Source organism: Melospiza georgiana, chromosome 17, assembly GCF_028018845.1.
Source record: "Melospiza georgiana isolate bMelGeo1 chromosome 17, bMelGeo1.pri, whole genome shotgun sequence".
Taxonomy (NCBI): domain Eukaryota; kingdom Metazoa; phylum Chordata; class Aves; order Passeriformes; family Passerellidae; genus Melospiza; species Melospiza georgiana.
Genome location: NC_080446.1, coordinates 8,200,698 through 8,219,639, shown reverse-complemented (window position 1 = coordinate 8,219,639; position 18,942 = coordinate 8,200,698). Strand labels below are relative to the sequence as shown.

Below are 18,942 nucleotides of genomic sequence, written 5' to 3'. Positions count from 1 at the left end.
ACATATTCAAAACAGTAACTTAATTCTCATGCAGCTGACAGAGTCCCAGGCTCCACAAAGCAATAAGGTTTTGCAATAGCGTGGCAGCCCAGCAGCACAGGGTGAATTACTCCTCTTGCCCACCAGTGTAAGGTCATGAGGACAAGGAACACATCTGGCTTCAAACCCTCCCTGTGGCTCCCTCAGGGCAGCCCTGACCCCACACCTGTCAGTGTCCGCAGAGAGAAACCTCTTTTGTGGGTTCCCAATCCCAGCATCTCCAGGTCTGCCCCAAAAGCCACCCTTAAGTGGCTGTGAGGATTCCCTGCTCCTGCAGCCTCTCCAGGTGATGACTGAGCAGGTACAGGAGCTGCCAGCTCACCCTGAGAGCAGGATGTGGGGCAATGGTGGTGTGCAAACAGCTCTGCCAAGCCTGAGGAGTTGTATTTGCTGTGTGACTTACAAAAAGTTTAAATCAGAATTAACAAGCTGGAAGAGAGCTGTTGGGGGTTATGAGCATGGGCATTTTTGTCTGACAGTTCAGAGTTTGAGGTTTCAGAGTCTGAGGGATCCAGATATAATCACAGATTTTTATAGAAAAACACACACACACACACACACACACACACACACACACACACACACACCACATAAGAAGCCATAAAAATACCCCTTTAGATTCCCTTTTTAAAAAATGTATTTTAACTGCAGGCATTTAATTTGCCTTTTTGGTTCCTGGCAATCTTGATATGAAAGTGAAAACAAAACAGAAAACAGAACTGAAAGAAAGACACAGGGCAGGATGTAGAGGGGAGGAAAATAACAGACCATCCCTGCTCCTGACACCCCTTACTCCTCACTACAGTTCACTGGAAATCCAGAGCAGTGTGCAGCCTACTCTTGGGACAAATGGCCAGGGCATGTTTCAGATAAGCTGTTGCACAGGATGAGGGAGGAGAGGGCAGGAGCAGAGTGCTGTAATTACAGAGGGCAGGGCTCACACCAGAAGAGCAGCTCTGCAGCTTCCTCCAGGGCCCAACCAACCCTGCCATGCCAAACAGCTACAGAGAAGCTATGTGCATGTGTGATGAGCACCAAACTACAAAGAAAAATTATTAGAAGCAGAGGCAGCCATTAAAGACTTCTCTTTACTTAACCAAGTCTCCAGTCAGAGCTGACTGCACAACAATGCCCCCTCCCTGGGAAGTGTTTCTCCTTAGAGAAGAAATGCAGATTATATTACGCAGATTATAATCATGTCAGAAACAGGTAATGAGAAGGAAGCATTATTACAATAATGTGGCAAAGACAAAATGAGTTATATGCAGTAATATGGAAGATCTTCAGATAGATGTCTATTTTAAAAAAAGGTGGGGGGAAAAAAGCTAGTGGCAGTAACACTAATTATTATAAATTTCCTTGGATTACTCCTTTTCCCACACAGTGTGCTGTACCATAGGTACATTAGTCTACACTTGCCCTCTGTACACACAGTCCCCAAAACCCAAAAATGACACAAACCAAACCATCTAAAATTAAGTTGCTTCTGTCTACTTAAGATAGTATTTCCTTCATTAGGCCCAATTTTGGATGCTTTCCTCTCTAAAATGCCAGAATACTGATTCTCATCTTTCCTCAGTCCTTCACCAGTTTTACATAAGGATAATTGGATTCAAGATTGTGCAATTAAAGCACTCATCAGTGGATGCTCACGTAGGGTATCACTACAAAAACAGTAGCTACCAACCACAGGTCACACCCAGCTTGTATAAACTCCAGCCTAGGTAGCCAAGTCCAGTCCTGAGCCTTTCATTACTGGTGCTGCTGGAAGAGGATTTAGAATGTTCTTGCACACCTTTGTAACTGTACCCTGAGCTACGCACGAGGGTGGAAAGGAAGAAGGAATCCTTATGGCAGGTAAGTTCATCCAGCCTGATGGCTCCACACATCCTCTTCCAATCCAGATGAGCAATATTTGCTGAGGAAATGAGATAAATTACATCTTGCTGCTCTCTCAGGAACTCTGCTTTTTTAGGTTAAGTGTATTTATTGGTTTTTCTACTAGAACTGATTTTCTTTTTTCTTTTATTATGAGTCTTGAACCTTTTTTTTTCCAGTAACACAAAAAGTAGAGTAAGAAAATATCTTTCTATCGTATCAATTAACTGCTCTATTCAGTGCTTTTGCAGCCACCTAATTAACTATTGGCTGGTGATTGGGGCATCAAACTGCTACATGGAAATTCCAGGCTCTAAGATCAGATGGAGTCTGGCCTCAGCCAGGTCCCTTGGTGGTCTCTGGGCTCCCCAGAGGGGCTCTGCCAGCTGAGTGCTGTTTGTCTGTCTGGGATGGCACTCTCTGTGCTCACTCTCTTGCTGACTGTAAAGATCTCGATTTAGACACGTGCACCATGGAATACTCACACACAGACTCCAAAGTTTAGCTTAAAAACGTTTTACTTTTAGAGTTTCATCTTTCAGTCAAAGAGAACCCTTTGTGCACCATGGTCAGCATCTTCAGCAGTGACCACCAGGCTTTTTCTCCTGAGCACGCTCCCAAGGTCTGTCCGTTACAGCATGGACACCCAAACACATTTTTGGTCAATTTTACACTGACTGACTTACAGAAAATAATCCTCACAGGCCCTGAAAGAAGAAAAATAAATTATAGGATTGAAATTGAAACTGTGAAGATCAAATCAAGGATAAATTTGAGATTCACGTGGAGAAAAGACTGGCATCAAGCTTTACTGTGCTCTTGCCACGTATATGGAACTTTTCTTCCTGATCTCTTGCACATGTTCTCTGGAAATGCCTGTGTAGCCGTGAACTTCACAAGGCAAATCAAACTATTGATGCAGTAAATTGTTAGAGGAAACCAATGCTAGCCACTGCCTTCTTTATCTTTCCTGCTTCTGCTCACTTCCCCTCTTCCATATTGACCTTGCCTGTGACACTCTGACAGTGTTTAATAGCACTGTTAGGTCCTTTAACATCAGAGCCTCACTCATATAATTAAATCCTCTGTGCATGACATTTTTATTTACAAATGTGCAAAATGCTCTCAGTTTCCTGCATCCCTGCCCTGCAGAGCCTGGGCACTCAGGATACACATGGATAAAGTGCAGCAAGGCAAACTGACTCCTTTTCAAACCCTGACTCCAAGTGCCCTTCAGAAACACCTTCTAAGTCACCCTTAAATTAGAAGACTTGGTATTAGGAATGATGCTTTCCATGGTCCTGTTCAATTAAACATGTTTAAGGCAGGAAAATGAAGTGATGATGCAAGCAACATGCTTTCCAGGCATTTCACACCATGTGACTCAAACTCAGACTCCTGCCAATGGAATTTTTGTCTCCAGGTGATACATCTGAAGCAAGACCCCTAACTGAAAACACTCACACATGCTTATGCACACAGCCTACAGGAAAGTCACTTGCTCCAGGCCTTTACTGCCTGGAGAATGCCTCAGAAATGCACAATTCTTCCAAAAAGCTGGAAAATTCGTACAATTGAGCCTTTATCAAGCCTTCACAAAATAAAACTCCGTGCTGCAAACGCAGCAGAAAACTGAAATCTCACCCTATTATTATAGTAGAAGCCTATAGATTCTCTCAGACATGAGCCCCTTTCTTGGTTGAGTGAAATTATGGAAATGCTTACAGCAGCATTATTCTGCGCAGGGTTAACAGGCTCTACTCAGAGCAGGAGGTTTTATTCACCTGAAACTCCTCTGGAATATCATACTGGAAAAGGGCGCTTTCCAAACACCTGTTTTCATAGGGAAACCTGCATTTTTCTGCTTTGTTCTTGTTTGTTGTTGTGGGAATTTTTTAATTTATCAAGGAAAGAGAAAGCTTGAAGCTTTTATAATCTAAGCTTCAGTGCCTCATTTTCAACATTGGGCAACCTATCATGATACAATAGAGCAACCCATAGCACTGCCTCGAGATATGCCACTCCTCTGCTTGTAATCTTTCTCCAACAGAGTGTGAAATAACACCCAGCTTCAAGCTACAGGCTGTAAATTAATTTAGATACAAGATACGTGAGAAGATAACAAGCAAGTTCCACACTGAAGATACCAACCTCCTAGACATCATTGTCAGGCAGTGTTTCCAGAACCAGCCTGGCATTTCCTGATGAGAGTTTTAATACTTTAATAGTTTTAATTTTTCTTTCTGTAAATCTGTAAAACATTATGAGAACTAGCTATCACCACAGAAACAGGGCAGGAACATGAGGAATAGAAGTCTCTTCAGACTTTAACAAATCTTATCTAAACACAAAAGATTTTGACTTTTTGTTTAAATTAAAGATGAATTCTCTGAATTTTGGAATGTTTTTATCTTTTCTGAAAGAACCCTACAGAAAAGAGTTCATATTTTAGCTGTTTGTCTAACTCCCTGGCTTTTTTTCAATTTTTAATAACAATGGATTTTTCTTTGTTCCTATAGCACATAATGCCAGCTATACAAAAATATAATAAAATTAGTACATTAGACACAATGAAAAGGTGTGCAAGTCTGAAGGAAAATGTTTTTAATTAACATGTCTTGTGTCTTCTCAGCCCTAAAAATAGGAAAAGTCAACTGGCAATCCAAACTAAATAAAGCTGCACACCATACCTCTGATTACAGCAGCACAGAACTCATCTTGAGGAGAGGGCAGCCCTTCAACATCTCTCTGAACCTCAAAACAACAGCACAATCTTGGGACAACTTCACCTTTATTGCAAGCACAGGTAATCTCCCCATGGCAGTCATCTCATATCCAGCTTATTCCAGCTCCAAAATACTTGTGCCTTACAGGTGTACACAGCCCATTCTTGAAACATTAAAGTTTGCCCTGTTCCCTTCAGGATTCCTTGCCCTTTTAGGCTCAGGAGTTCCCATTTTAAAGTTTGACCTACACCTTAAGGCAAGAGACAGTAAATAATTCAAAGGAAGGCAGGAGCCATCCTCATTTCCACACCAAGGCTGTATCTCTGCTCCTAAGGACATCCCTGCAGCGCTGCGTGTTATCTCCATAACATAATTCACCTCTACCTCCCACAAACCACCATTCCCTCTGGCAGGACCATCTCCAGAAGAATCCCAGCAGACCAAGGCCGTATTTAGCCTTTCTGAGGAGGGTTCCAATGGCTGGAGTGCAACCCAGGAGTCGAGTGAGCCTCGCTGCCTGAGCCTCAGCATCCTCAGCCCAGCCGACGCCGTCGTCGGGCGATACAAACTCCAGCTCCAGGTCCTCGCTGGGAGCAAGCTCTCCTCCAAAGTCCTGGGCCAGTTTGTGCTACTCTTCAATCCCTGGTGTCCAGGTATGCTCTGAACCTCCAAATAACTCATTGTCTCAGCCAGGAAATCTGGGTGTCACAGTGAAGTCTGTGCCTGGTGGTCACAGCTACAGAAAGTTGTTTTTTTGCTTAACATCAAGGATCAAGTTTTTGTCCCTTCTTCAGTGTTGAGAGGCATCAAAGACTCTTGCTTGTAGGATAAGAAATCAAAGGGAGTAAATATTACAAATATTCATTCTAGAATTTTTTTCCTCTGATTTTTCCTCTGGTTCTTGCAATCATTTGTAAAACAAGTAACAAGTGCCTGTAAGATACATACTGTGCTTACCGCAGGGACAGGAACACAGTCAGTTCCCTGAAAGGAATTTCATGCTTATTTTACTTTCTAATGGTTACAGAGGTGTAGCAGAGAGTCCTAAGGCTGAATGCATGGGCAATCTCATCTGATCCCTAGAACTGCTCTCTATTTGAGATTTTCAGTTAGAGCAAAACCATTTCCTTCCAGCCATCATGTCTCACTCTGCTTGCAGATGATGATGTCTACATGGCTAATGAAAAGGAGAGGCAGGAGTATGTCCTGAATGACAGTGGAATCATCTTTCAGGGAGTGGAGAAAGATATTCAAGAAGAAGCTTGGAACTATGGACAGGTAAATAGCATCACCTCTTCCAGAACTGTAAAAATAAGAGTAGTGGGTAAATAGAGCCTTGAGGAGAAAAAAATCATTCTCTCATAGTATAAGAGTTCAATATTCCTCACTTCAGATCTTCTTGCAGATATGTATCTCATTTTTCATTACATTACAGACAGCAGCATCAGAATCATTTCCTCTGTGTGGCATGTGCTCATACAGAAATAAAAGAAACAAAGCATAATTTTAGGCAAAAGTTTTCTTTTGCCTGTTAGAAAAACTGGTAAAACTATATTATGCAATGTGTTCAGTAATGGGACAGAAGACCCTAAAAGGATACCCCAAATGTACTCAACTGAAACAAGTCCTGTTGGAATTTTTGAAGAGCAGTTTGGCCCTCCAAGTGTAACCACTGCAAAGACAGAACTACAGCCCATCTCCAGGCACACAGCCATCCTGCCGCTGCCCAGGCCAGCCAGGACCACCCCCGGCCCCTTCATGCCCTCCAACTGCACCAGCATTTGCAGACAGCATTTCTATTTATCCTCCTGACCCCATGGTTGCTTTCACATTGATAAATGAAACAAGGCCAGGGTTCCTTTCTGTCTCAGAGGCCAAGGGCCATCCTTGCCTGGCCACATCCATCCAGCCAAGCACTGGGGCATTCTCTGGGCCCAAGCAGTGTCTTGGTGACCCTAATCCACAATAATTATTTTTGTGGGTTTCTTTCAGATCAGATCACCTGATATGAGGTGGGGGCAGCCCATGAGGGTAAAGCTTTCATAACAGACAGGTGCCTGAAGGGGCAGGGCAGGATGTGGGAGGGTGTGAGCCCTGCTGAGCCAAACCCACAGTGATCTTGTCTGTGCCACCAGGCACATAATGTCCTTGTGAATGCCAGTGGCCATGGACCCACACTGTGCTCAGACATCTTTAAAATACTGTGGAGAGTTGGCAGCTTAATGATTATATTTTCCTCTTGCCCCAGTTTTCTTTAACAGTACAGAAAACTCTTCTATTCCCATCTTCCTCCCAAGCTCAGAGAAGGAAACCAGGTGGGGAGTTTATCCTTGGGTTTTCTTATGAAATGAACTTTGATATATTGCTTGTTTTGATTCCAGTTTGAAGAGGACATCCTGGATATCTCTCTGGCTGTTCTGGACCGGAGCCTGAACCACCGTGAGGACCCAGCTCTGGATGTGTCCAGGAGGAACAGCCCTGTCTACGTGAGCAGGGTTATCAGTGCCACGGTAAAGTCATCCTGTACTTACACCTACCAACAAAACCCCAACCCACACTCACCATTCAGCATGAAATCCTCAATGTTTCATAGGTGTAGCCAAGCAAAAAATAGCTACAAAATAGGTAAAATGGAGATTTATTCTCCTTCCCAAAAGTTTGGTCACAACTGAAGGAATGTTTCCAAGAACTTCTGAGAAACATCAAACCTCACATGTGTTTTCCTGACAGATTCTCAGTCCATTAGAACTTTTCACTAATTTGGAAAGCCTTTGACTATTCTGAAATCACTTGCTAAGTTTTTCAAACACCCAAGAGAAGCACAAAATATTTTGGAAAACCAGTGCTGGTTCAGCTGCATTTAATGTTTGAATTTAGCATTCTTTACTTAAGGGATATTTGTTCAGTGAGGTTTTTACCATTTCCTGCAACAAATAGTTACAACTCCTCCTCACAAATGCACAACTAGGCAGCTGAAAAGTTTTCTATTGTATAAATAACACATGCCTCACCACAACTCTTAGCAAATTCTTCCTTTATAACTGATATTTTTCAGCCTTTTGGACAGCACTCACATTAGGCATTCTCAGCCTCAATATAAAGTAAATAACTCTACTCAGATGTACAAAATTACTACAACTACAAATAATTAAGGAAAAAATAATAAAAATAACTTGCTGCATCCTGTACCACCACACTTGATACTTAAACAAGGCTCTACAATGGTTGTGCACAAATTTATGCAACCACATTTAACAAGTTTGGGCAAGCTGTACTATCTGCACATTTGCAACAAATGCACATTCAGAGAAAAGATGGATTTCTCAAGGCTCCCATAAATCACTTGAGAATGTGAAGCAGCATGAATTCAGATTCTAGCAGAGTAATGACATAGAAGGAGGAGAGATCAATGGATGAAACAGAGAAAATGTAAATACGTGTCAGTCAGTACATTTGGGATCACTTGTACTGAAAACAAGTCAGTTTTGAATCACCAGATTCTACAATCTAGTCTGGGTTTGGTCCAGTTGTGTGTGGCCTTTGAGCAGACAAAATTCTGTCTAAAATTCAAATATTCTGTCCCATCACCCGGTCAACAAGAACAGTGCTACGCACACAGGGTCACCTCTAACTACTTCCCTCTCTCTTTTCCTGTAAAAACCTTAATTCTCTCACAAGGAGGACTCTTTCAGGTGAACAGCAACGACGATAAGGGGGTGGTGGAAGGGAAGTGGAGCGGGAGGTTCCGCTCGGGGACGAACCCGCTGCGCTGGAGCGGCAGCGTGACCATCCTGCGCCGCTGGCACCGCGCCCGCTACCGCCCCGTGCGCTACGGGCAGTGCTGGGTCTTCGCAGGAGTCACCTGCACAGGTACGCTGGCGCTGCTGGAAATGGCACCACACACGCAGCTTCTCGCATTTTCTGTGCTTGAAATGGCTCCTGAGGTATTAGAAATACTTTTTTCCCAGCCCCGTGACCGAAGAAGTTGAGATTCCTTGGTTCTGCTTTTCAAGGTTGTTTATTTTCTCTTATCTATTCCATTCTTTCTCTCACCTGCTGAGATTTCTCTGGCAGGTTGGTTTGTGGCACACTGACCATCCTTGGGGTGGTGTTAGCTTTTTATACTAAGAACTACGTGTACTTTATTTACAATAATTTTCCAATACCTATCACCTATGTTAGACAGTTTGTCTCTACTCTAAACCAATCCCGAACCATCACCATCCTAGCAGAAGATGGAGGACAAGAAGAAGAAGAAGAAGAAGAAGGACAGGACACACCCAGATTCCTCCATCTTACTTCTTGAACCCCCATTCTAAATCCCCAAAATTCTACATTTTCACCCTGTGATAAATTAACTATCATTCTAGTCAAACTCTTGTGGCTTTTAAATCCTCATATAAAGTTGGTAATTTTTTCCGTGGGCTAAAACCAAAGGCACAGGTGTTTTGGACTCTGTGCCAAGGTCTCAGAGCCCCTTGCCAGGGTCTCGAGTCACGCAGAGCAGCCAGAGGGATGTCCTGGGTTCTGACAGCAGCTCACTACGAACTGAACTTTGAGACAATTCTGTTCAGGCTGTTTCAGCTCTGGCAGGGAAGAGTGAGGAACCTCTTCTCTCCATGTGTGAAGGGTTAATCCTTCAGGTTACAGGTTGTAATAATGCATGCCAGCTCTGTGAGCAAACACAAAACTTTGTGAGTAAGCAAAAACCAAAAGGGTTTTTCAGGCTGGGCTGATGAAAAGAGCAAGGTTTCCTGTTTCAAAGCAAGGATTCAAAGAAAACCAGTATTCTTTTAAGTCCATTTTCTCACACTGCCAGTTTTCTACTGCTGTATCTTACCAGCTGATGACAAGAGCAAGTCACAATTCGGAGGACCTGTAAAGGGAGCTGCAAGTCAGGAAAATAATTTAATTCTAGCAGTGTCCAATCAGAGCTGCTCTGAGACACCAAAACCTCTGTGGGGAAAATACAAAGGAAAATTGAGAGGTGTATCTCCATAAGCAGAAAAAGAAACAAGGAACAAACAGAGGGAAAATGGGAGAGAGAACAGGATAAGGAATCAAAGATTAAAATAAATGGATGAACCAAAATCTTATTAAAAAGGACATGACAGCTAAGAATGTCATGTCAGTCAAAGTGTCTTTTAAGCAATTTTGCACAATGAGTGTGGCTTGCATCATGGCTGGAGGGAAATTTCTGAGGGCTTTTTTCACCACTGAAAACATGCACTAAACTGTGTGACTAAGAGAAAAACTTTCTATATGTCTGCAAAATAGGTTTACAGAGCTTTTATGGTATTCTATATTGCAGTACTGAGGTGCTTGGGAATACCTACTCGTGTTATTACAAACTTCAACTCTGCCCATGACAAGAACCTAAATCTGAGTATTGATAAGTACATTGATGTGTCTGGAAACAACCTGCACTTGAGTGAAGACAGTGTGTGGTAAATATACATATTTCTTTTATATTTCTTCCATTATATTCTCCACTAATTAAAATATCTAGAATCATGCTCCTGAGAAACCACCCTGACCTCATGATCCCAGTGATATAAAACTCCACTCCAGACCTTTGTCTTTTTGTTCAGGAATGTCCAATATTGAATTATTGACTCTGAAATGAAGTATTTTCCTTTTAATATTTCTTTTTCATAACATCCCGACCTTTCTCAGAGGTATAACACAAAAAGCTGGCAAAAAGGGGAAGGAGGTGCTCATGTAAGGAGTACAGCAGCTGCTCTCTCCACAGTGGAGCTTTCCTTCACTGAATTAGAATTATTTCTTGCATTGTACAAATCTGATATTCTGCATTCTACCTCCCTTGTAGGAATTTCCATGTCTGGAATGAAAGTTGGTTTGTTAGAAGAGACCTCGGCTCTTTTTATGATGGATGGCAGGTTCTGGATGCAACACCCCAGGAAAGAAGCAAAGGTAACACTGTTGAAAATATAAAAACCTGTAGATAATGTTACTCCTAAGGATTGCCAGGAGTAAAAAACTGAAATTTGAAATTACCAAAAATTTCAGGACAATTCTCTTCTATATATCCCCTGTAGATGTAGCATTCATTTGGGTGCACAAGAAAAGCAACACCCACATCAATCTCCAGTAAGGAGCTTTTCTGTCAGCCTCTGGATTGCTGAGCAGCATAACAATTTTCTTTTTTCATTTCAATTCTCCGCCTCCACAAAAGCCAGCACATCTTAAGTTCACTTATCTCACCCCTGCTTGTCTTAGCTGCTCACATCACACAATCCCATTCCTTACTACCAGGTTGAACAAATTCAGTTTCCTGGCTCTTCTCAATGCACACCCAGCACTGTTGATGCCCATCTCTCATTCTGACTGTACTTCTCCTTCCCTCTGACAGTTTTGCATGCAGCCTTTGGTGGGTGAGACCATTTCTCACGGCACCCATCACCACCAGCCTCCTGTGCAGCCCCACCTTTTGATCCAAAGTGCACCTGGAATCTCGGGGCACGCTGTTACCACATCACACAGACATTAAAACACTGTACTTGACCCAAATGTGTCTTTGGAGTGGCTGCCTCTCCCTCTTGCTGTCAGCATGAGGATTTATGTCGTTTTACTTCTCCCAAATGTGTCTTTGGAGTGGCTGCCTCTCCCTCCTGCTGTCAGCATGAGGATTTATGTTGTTCAACTTCCCCCTCTGTAATGCAGGCATCTATCAGTGTGGTCCTGCCTCCACCAGAGCCATTAAGGAAGGGGATGTGGACCTGGATTACGACAGCCCATTTGTGTTTGCAGCAGTGAATGCTGACTGTGTTACTTGGATTCGCTACAGCAAGAAAAGAAAAGAGAGAATTTATTCTGACACCAGGAAGATTGGGAAATTTATCAGCACCAAAGCAGTGGGCACTAACGCCCGTGTGGATGTCACTGATAATTACAAATATCCAGAAGGTAAATTCTTTATTGCAATAGTTTTGCCACTGATGATCAGGTGTGAAAAGAATTAAGGCCTTTGTTGGACTGAGCACTGAGTAAATTTCTTTACTTCTAGAGCCAAGCAATTGTGGATTTTCAAAGTCTTAGGGCTCCTTACTTGCTGATATTGATTCAATTGAAACAACAGCCATTCTGGAGAGCTGATTGGGGAGAATTTCTGCAAAAGGATTATTTCATCCTTCTCAGTTTCAGAGGAGATGGTAACTGCTCCACCTTATGCAGAACTGATCTCCCCCAGAATTACCTTCCTACTGCCCACAGCTTCTAAAGGGTGCCCATGAGCAGCCAGCTGGGCACCTGGGCAGGTTTTACTTTCCAGCCTTCATGCCCACGCACATTCATTTGCTTTTGTGCCAAAATTCACATTAGGGTCAGACCTCACTTTCTGCTCTTGATTGTCTTTGCCCTTCTCAGCTTCCCTAAATGTCTGAGATCACTCATGGCACCATAGCATGTACATGCACGAGATCTCTGACCATGGTACCTTTCAATGCAGGATCCCTGAAAGAAAGGCAGGTGTACAAGAAAGCACTGAAGCTGCTGGGTGTGAAAAGACCTGGGAAAAGAAGCAGAATTCCAAGGTCCAGAAGAGGATTTTCAAGGGCACAGCCTGCACAAACCCCCAGCATCTCAGGGAAGCTGCTCCTTGATGCATCTCCCATGGTTGGCCAGGACATCCTCCTTACCTTGACACTCAAAAACTTGGTCGCAGATTTTAAGACCATAAAGGTTAAACTGAAGGCTTCAGCTATTCTCTACACCAGAAAACCCAAGGCAGAGATTTTGCAGTTGCATAGGTCTGTTAAACTTGGATCTGAAGAAGGTAATTTTGATTTTATTACTGGACAAGATACAGTTTTGGGTTGTGGTCAGATCACATGAAAATAAAGAATGGCTCATGAAGTGTATGACGTGCAAACAGTTGTAGGTCAAGGCTATTCAGGGGAAAAGAAACACACATATTTTCCCTGTCTTCAGCATTTGCTTTCAGGCACTGACAAAAAGGAGACTGAGCAGGGTGACCTTTTGTCTGACCCAGCACAGCCACTGCTGGTGCTACATTATGACCCTTTTTGCTAAGCAAGAACAACTAAGAGAGATAGACTGGAGAATAGTGAGATGCTGGCTCCCCCTAAGCAAAACAAAAAGACAAATTAAAGGGAGGAAAACAGTCCTGCAACTTTCACAGCAGCACAACAGAAACCACCAGCTGCAGGAAGAGCTGTGCCACCTGCAGAGAGGGGTCTCTGCCCTGCTTTCAGAGGGACAGTGCTGAAAAATGACAGGCAGCACAGATCGACAGAACTACCCTCTCAAGCTAATATATAACACGTTAGAATTCATTACAGAGTTCCAGCAGAATTCTTTTTCTCACTATACTGAGTTCCATTGCCTTCCTCACCGGCACAGCAACTCTGATTGTGCAAGGCAGAGGCTGAACAGCTGCATCTGCAAGGGCATTTCAACCAACCCCCCTTCTGACCTCTGCCCTCTTTGCAAGGAAGGAGCAATAAACCCCAGCTTCAGATTAATGACAAAAACACCAGCAGGTATTGCCACATCCATCCATCCATCCATCCATCCATCCATCCATCCATCCATCCATCCATCCATCCATCCATCCATCCATCCATCCATCCTCAGACTGCCCAGATACCAAACTGTACCTGATCATTTAGTGCTTTATGTAAATGTGAGTAGAAGTCACCCATGAGCATCATTCCTGCCTGTTGGTGTCAACACTTACAAATGTGTAGCCCCAGGGTGATAAGAGAATTACTCTTTAAAACACAGGTATCTTACAGATAGCTGATACTCAGAAAAAAAAAAAAAAAAAGAAGAGAGGGAAATTTTATTTCTGTTTCATTACAGTGAAAGAGATTTCTTTCAAGATCTCCTACTCCCAGTACAAAAACTCTCTGGTGGATGACAGGAAGATCCTGGTGACTGCTGTGTGCCAGATGAAACGGGGAGCCTCACTTCTGGTTGAGAAGGATATTGTGCTCCAGGATCCTTTTCTCACCATCAAGGTAAAAGCTAGTCCCCTCTGTGACCCTTGAGAGATGTGCTGAGAAGCAGCGACTGGAATTCCTACTCCATCTCCTACTATCTTCCTACTATCTCCTACATCTTCCTACTCCATCCCTTTCCTCATGGGAAGGAGTATGGGAAATGAAATCATGCCTGATCTTGGATCTTGTTGCTGTAGTAACAGGCCATATGATACAAATGAAATTAAATGCATTAAAAAAAAGAAAAATCTTTCCATGGCATAGCTGTGCTGGGATATTCTTGTCAGTGCTTGTTATGTGGCACTGATCAAGTTCTCAGTGTTACAACAGTTACAGGTAAGTCTACCTAAGAATGGACAGGCAGAATATAGAGAAAGAAATCTCATCCATATTTAGACCTCCCCTTCTGTTAGAAAAGTCTGATCAATATCTTCCAGTTTATTTAGGAAGGCTGATTTTTACCAAAGACACATTCAGTGACCAGCTGATAACACCTGGGGCTGTGAGTCTCTCTATTACCAATATTCAAAGAAAGCTCTTTAACTGTATCATGATAAATGTCACTTTTCACCTTCTGCAGCACTTCCCAAGTGATTAATTAGAACTGGAAGGTTTCTCTTTTTTCCACTTTTAACTGACTTTTGACACATGTAGTACAATGAATAAAAAGCAGTTCTTAGCCTGCAGGAAAGATCCTGCACTATGTTTGCCCAGGGACAGTCCTGGCTTTGCATGGCCCATCACATCCACATAAACGAGCTGAACTGGTTTTGGACAGCAGATTTAAATGCTGCATAACTCATGGGATCAAATGCTATCTGCTCATCTTACTGTAAATAACACAGAGGGAATATGGTAATGTGCAGAGCCCTTCAGGGCCTCCAGACTGGATTAGTTGTCCCAAACCACTCTGTCAGTAGCATACAAGAAAAGCAAGGTCACACACGGGAGTAAAAAATTGTGGTTTTTTGCAGGTCTGGCAATTTCTGAATGCCAAGTTCTAGTGAGACTTTTTACAAAGTCTCTGTGCTGTGTCATGCAAATAGCAAAGCCAGTTTATGTAGGGCAGGCATCTGGATTAAATTACTCCAATTCAGTGATTAAGTGTTAAGAAGCATTTAAGTTTCTGTTGATTGAAACTTCCCTATAAACATGGAGACAGTAATAGAGAAATGCAATTGGGACCTCTCAATGATGTTACCTTATATTACATTATTCACAACTATATACCAGATATCCCAATTCCACATTATCTCAGCCAAAATAAGGTAATGAATATGTTTATTTGCTGATTTGCATTCTTTTCCCTGAGACACCACAATTCACCTCTGTCTCACACCCCCATGTTCTCCAATCCCAAACCTTTCATTTAGCCCAGTTAAAGCTAATTTAAGGTGCCTCCAGTAGTTAGCCATGTATGCCAATACTTGTGTTCTCACTCTGATGAGTATCATGTTATACATGAAACCATGCACTGACCTAGTTAAAAAAGGGACTAAATGGTTGATTCTACAGCAGCTTGCTGATTCTTAACCACACTCATTCACACTCTGTTCCCCAAAACCACGCACATGAGCTGATTCCTGGCTCCTTCCTGCCCAGGTGACCCTAAGGGTGAGTGGTTTGCAATGGGAATGAAAGGAGAAAAGCATTATGAGGACACGAGACTGATGCAGAATGTTTTCTCTCTGTAGGTCCTGGGTCCAGCTATGGTACACAAGCCTGTCAATGTGGAGGTCACATTCACCAACCCCCTGTGTGAGGAGGTGACAGACTGTGTCCTGAGAGCGGAGGGCAGCGGCCTGCTCAAAGAGCAACTCCGAATCTGGTATGTAAACACTTCTGACTGGTCATTGTTCACTTTGGTGGGAAATCTGGAGAAAATCTGGGAAATCTGGACTACCTGGTGGGGTTTTTAAAAAGATTATTCTGTCAACCTCATGGCTTTCATCTGCACCAGCCTTGGACAAAATGCCACGATGTCAGTACTCTCCATACAGCAGATGGAGTTTTTGCACCGCTTTTGCCACAATTTGAATTACAGAATGCTCAGGGAGTGGAGAGGTGGCATATAGTCTTAAATTTGGGTGCTCAGAAGAATACATAGCAAGAAATTTTCAGCTGCTTTAACTTACAAATGCATTCTCTCTGTTAGTGTGGAAAGAATGGCCCCCATGGAGACTTCAACAGTGGAGTTTGAGATCATTCCCTACAGGAGTGGCACCAGGCAGCTCCAGGTGGACTTGGTTTGCACCCACTTTTCAGACATTAAGGGATTTGTGATGCTTCATGTGGCCCCTAATCAGTGATATGACCTGCACAGCAGTTCAGTTTTGCCTGTTTATGAGGCTGGTGCTGTGTTCCTGCATTCTTGTGACTGGAAGCACAGAAATGCAGATTACTCAGCCAAAATAAAGTGATGTAATATGAACGGAAACCAATAAAAAGGTACCAGGGACTGTACTGTGAAGACAGTGTCACCTTTCTCATTCTCTAGCCTGTTTTATGGGCCTTCACACATACAATTACTAGTGGGAGCCATTATATAATTAAACTTGAAGGAGAGGATCAAGTGTGATGGTTTGCAGCATTAGAGCCTGTAGCAATAATAGCAGCTGGATTTCCTAGGAACATCATTTAAAATCACTGGTTCTATAAGCTTCATGGAATGCAATTTAATTATCACAGAATAATAAATTTATTTGAGTTGGAAGGAGTCTTAGAGCTCATCTTATTTCATGGGCAGGGACACCTTCCACCACCCCAGGCAGCTCAGAGCCCCATCTAACCTGGCCTTGGACACTTCCAGGGATCATGGGGCAGCCACAGCTGCTCTGGGCACCTCTACCCGGGCCTCAGCACCCTCACAGGGAAGAATTTCTTCCTAATATCCAATCTAAACCTGCCCTCCTCCAGCTTAAGGCCAGTCCCTCATGTCCAATCTCCCTATACCCTTGTGAAAAGTCCCTCTCCAGCCTCCTTGTGAGCCCCTTTTAGGCACTGGAAGGAACTATAAGGTGTCCCTGAAACCTTCACTTCTCCATGCTTATATCCACTAAATGTGTTTTATTCAGTACTAGCCAAAGTACTATCCAAGTAGCTGACATAATTAAATTCCAGGATTAAATTTCTCATTGAATCTTATTGCTAGAGAGAAAATACAGCAATAAGATATGGCAGTGATACAACAGAACTCTCTTCTTATGACTGGAAAAATGAGAAAGTAGCAAAGTAGAAAAAGGAGGACATCAGAAAGGTGTACGAAAATTCACAATTAACAGTCACTCTTCCTCACGCCACAAAGCTGCTTAAAGCAGATCATCATTCATGAGGGAGGCATTGTGCCGCCCGTATCTAAATCCCTAATGTGTCCATTCACTCCTTGCAAAGTTAACAAGCCAATCCAGCAAAGCTCTGAATGCTCCTAAGAGACAAATTGACTTATTGCTCCTGATAGTCAGAGCTGCCCAGCAATGCAGGACCAGCTTCCCCCAGAATGTCCCGTGCTCACAAACTGACTTTGGGACACAGACTAACCTGAGAACTCATTTAAATATTTCTTTGATTTAAAGCCAGCAAAATCTTCAAAACATGTAAAGTCCCATTTTACTACATCAATTACAATATTTTGCCACCCACACATATACTTATAATGGATGTGGAAGCTTGGTAAAACTAGTCAGCCCAGAGAGACTGGAATGAAGGTTGAAAAGGACACACACACATACACACAGGAATTCAGATTTCTCCAGGCAAAGGAGAGGGGAATAGGCAGCTTTGCACCTATCAATTAAGTCTTGCAGGATCTTGGAGAGTCAGGGCAGACAATCCTCCACTGGCCTCAGAGAAGGCCTTGAGGTAGTGATGGCATTTCAGAGAATCTCATTAAATCTTACAAGAATGCAGACTGACATTACATTTTACACACAGTACGGCCAAAACATCCAAATTCCTTCAGTATTCCTTCTTAAACACAATCCAGGCAATTATTTCAGACAGTGTTTGTCACAGAGCTTGCAATGACCTCATCCTAATTAACTACCTGCAAAGGAAGGCTGCAGTTCAAAGGGAAGCCAGGCTGGAGAGCCTGAGCCAAGTCCCAGGCTTTGCAACACTCGCTGGGTTTTCACAGCGTCAGCATTTCCATCTGCCCTCAGCAACCACACCCAGCTCACTTTGAGTGTGAAAATGCAGATCTGGCCAGTGCCATGCAGGAGAAACACATTCTCCCTGCATGAAACATCCGACAACTGTTCAATTATACTAATGATTATTACAGAGAAAAACATCTAAGTGCCCGAGGAAGGATTTAAATTGCTTTTGTTAAACCTGCAATCTTTACACAGCTCTTGGTCAGAAGTCAGTGGGAGTCGGGGGAGTGCAATGGCTAATTGTCAGTATTTTTCTTTATAAATATGCAGTTTAAATAAGGGCATGCCCAAGAGGCTGACCCAGCCAGCTCCCATTCCAGTCTGACCACTCCAAAAAATATCCAATGAGCACTCACTGATATGACACCTTCACAACCATGAATTGGTCCTGGAACACACTGAAATCAGCCTCCAGGGTAGTGAATGTTTCTCCCCATCATTCTGTTCTTCTAAGTTTCTAGATTCAGATTAAAAAATAAAAAAATCAACCAGAAATAGCTGAAGTTTCTGGTTTCAAATGACATTTTTCTGCCACCAAAGCCTCACTGCTTTACGTCTTGGTCTGTCCCTCTCCTGTACTGCATGTAGAGGGCTCTGCTCACTGTAAAAGATAAAACCAAAGGCACAGTGTAAGAATTTCTGGTTGCTTTAAAGCAACAAAAAGTCTCCCTCTAAATAAAAATTCCTATCTAATTCATGGGTATGCCACATCAAAGCTGGAAGTGTAGACACAATAAAAGGGTGTATGTAATTTTTGATCACCATATTCAGAGAGAGATCCTGTTATAAAAAGATGCTCACTCAGTTTAAGCTTCTATTTTTAAAGGTAATAAAGTTTTTATGGATTTATGTTTGGACCTGTAAAACAAGTATTCCTATACACCATAAAATAATAAAGTAATATCCAGGCAGGATGGACATTTTCAAGGATCTATCTTATGAATTACTTTTTCTCGAGATTTCTAGGACCATGTCAGGGATGTAGTGGATAGAGAAGTGACAAAACCATCTAAGTTTAACAAAGGCAAGTGCTGGATTCTGCACCTGGGATGGGGCAGCCCTGGATGTAGGGACAGCCTGGGGACAGGGGGCTCATTCTCACCAGATGGAATGCCAGTACAAACACTTGAATACTACATGCAGAACTCTCTTTTGCATGTTAAC

At 42.8% G+C, this 18,942-nt stretch overlaps 1 protein-coding gene across 1 annotated transcript; it reads left to right on the top strand.

Annotated features, from left to right (window-relative positions):
• Window positions 1-4,530: 4,530 nt before the first annotated feature.
• Window positions 4,531-15,936, top strand: LOC131090724 (protein-glutamine gamma-glutamyltransferase 6-like). Its single transcript, XM_058036286.1, has 12 exons — window positions 4,531-4,723; window positions 5,057-5,296; window positions 5,803-5,921; window positions 7,025-7,153; window positions 8,336-8,513; window positions 9,955-10,090; window positions 10,474-10,577; window positions 11,328-11,570; window positions 12,112-12,438; window positions 13,488-13,645; window positions 15,322-15,455; window positions 15,783-15,936. The coding sequence occupies exons 1-12, from the start codon at window positions 4,531-4,533 to the stop codon at window positions 15,934-15,936; spliced, it is 2,115 nt and encodes a 704-aa protein (XP_057892269.1).
• Window positions 15,937-18,942: the final 3,006 nt, after the last annotated feature.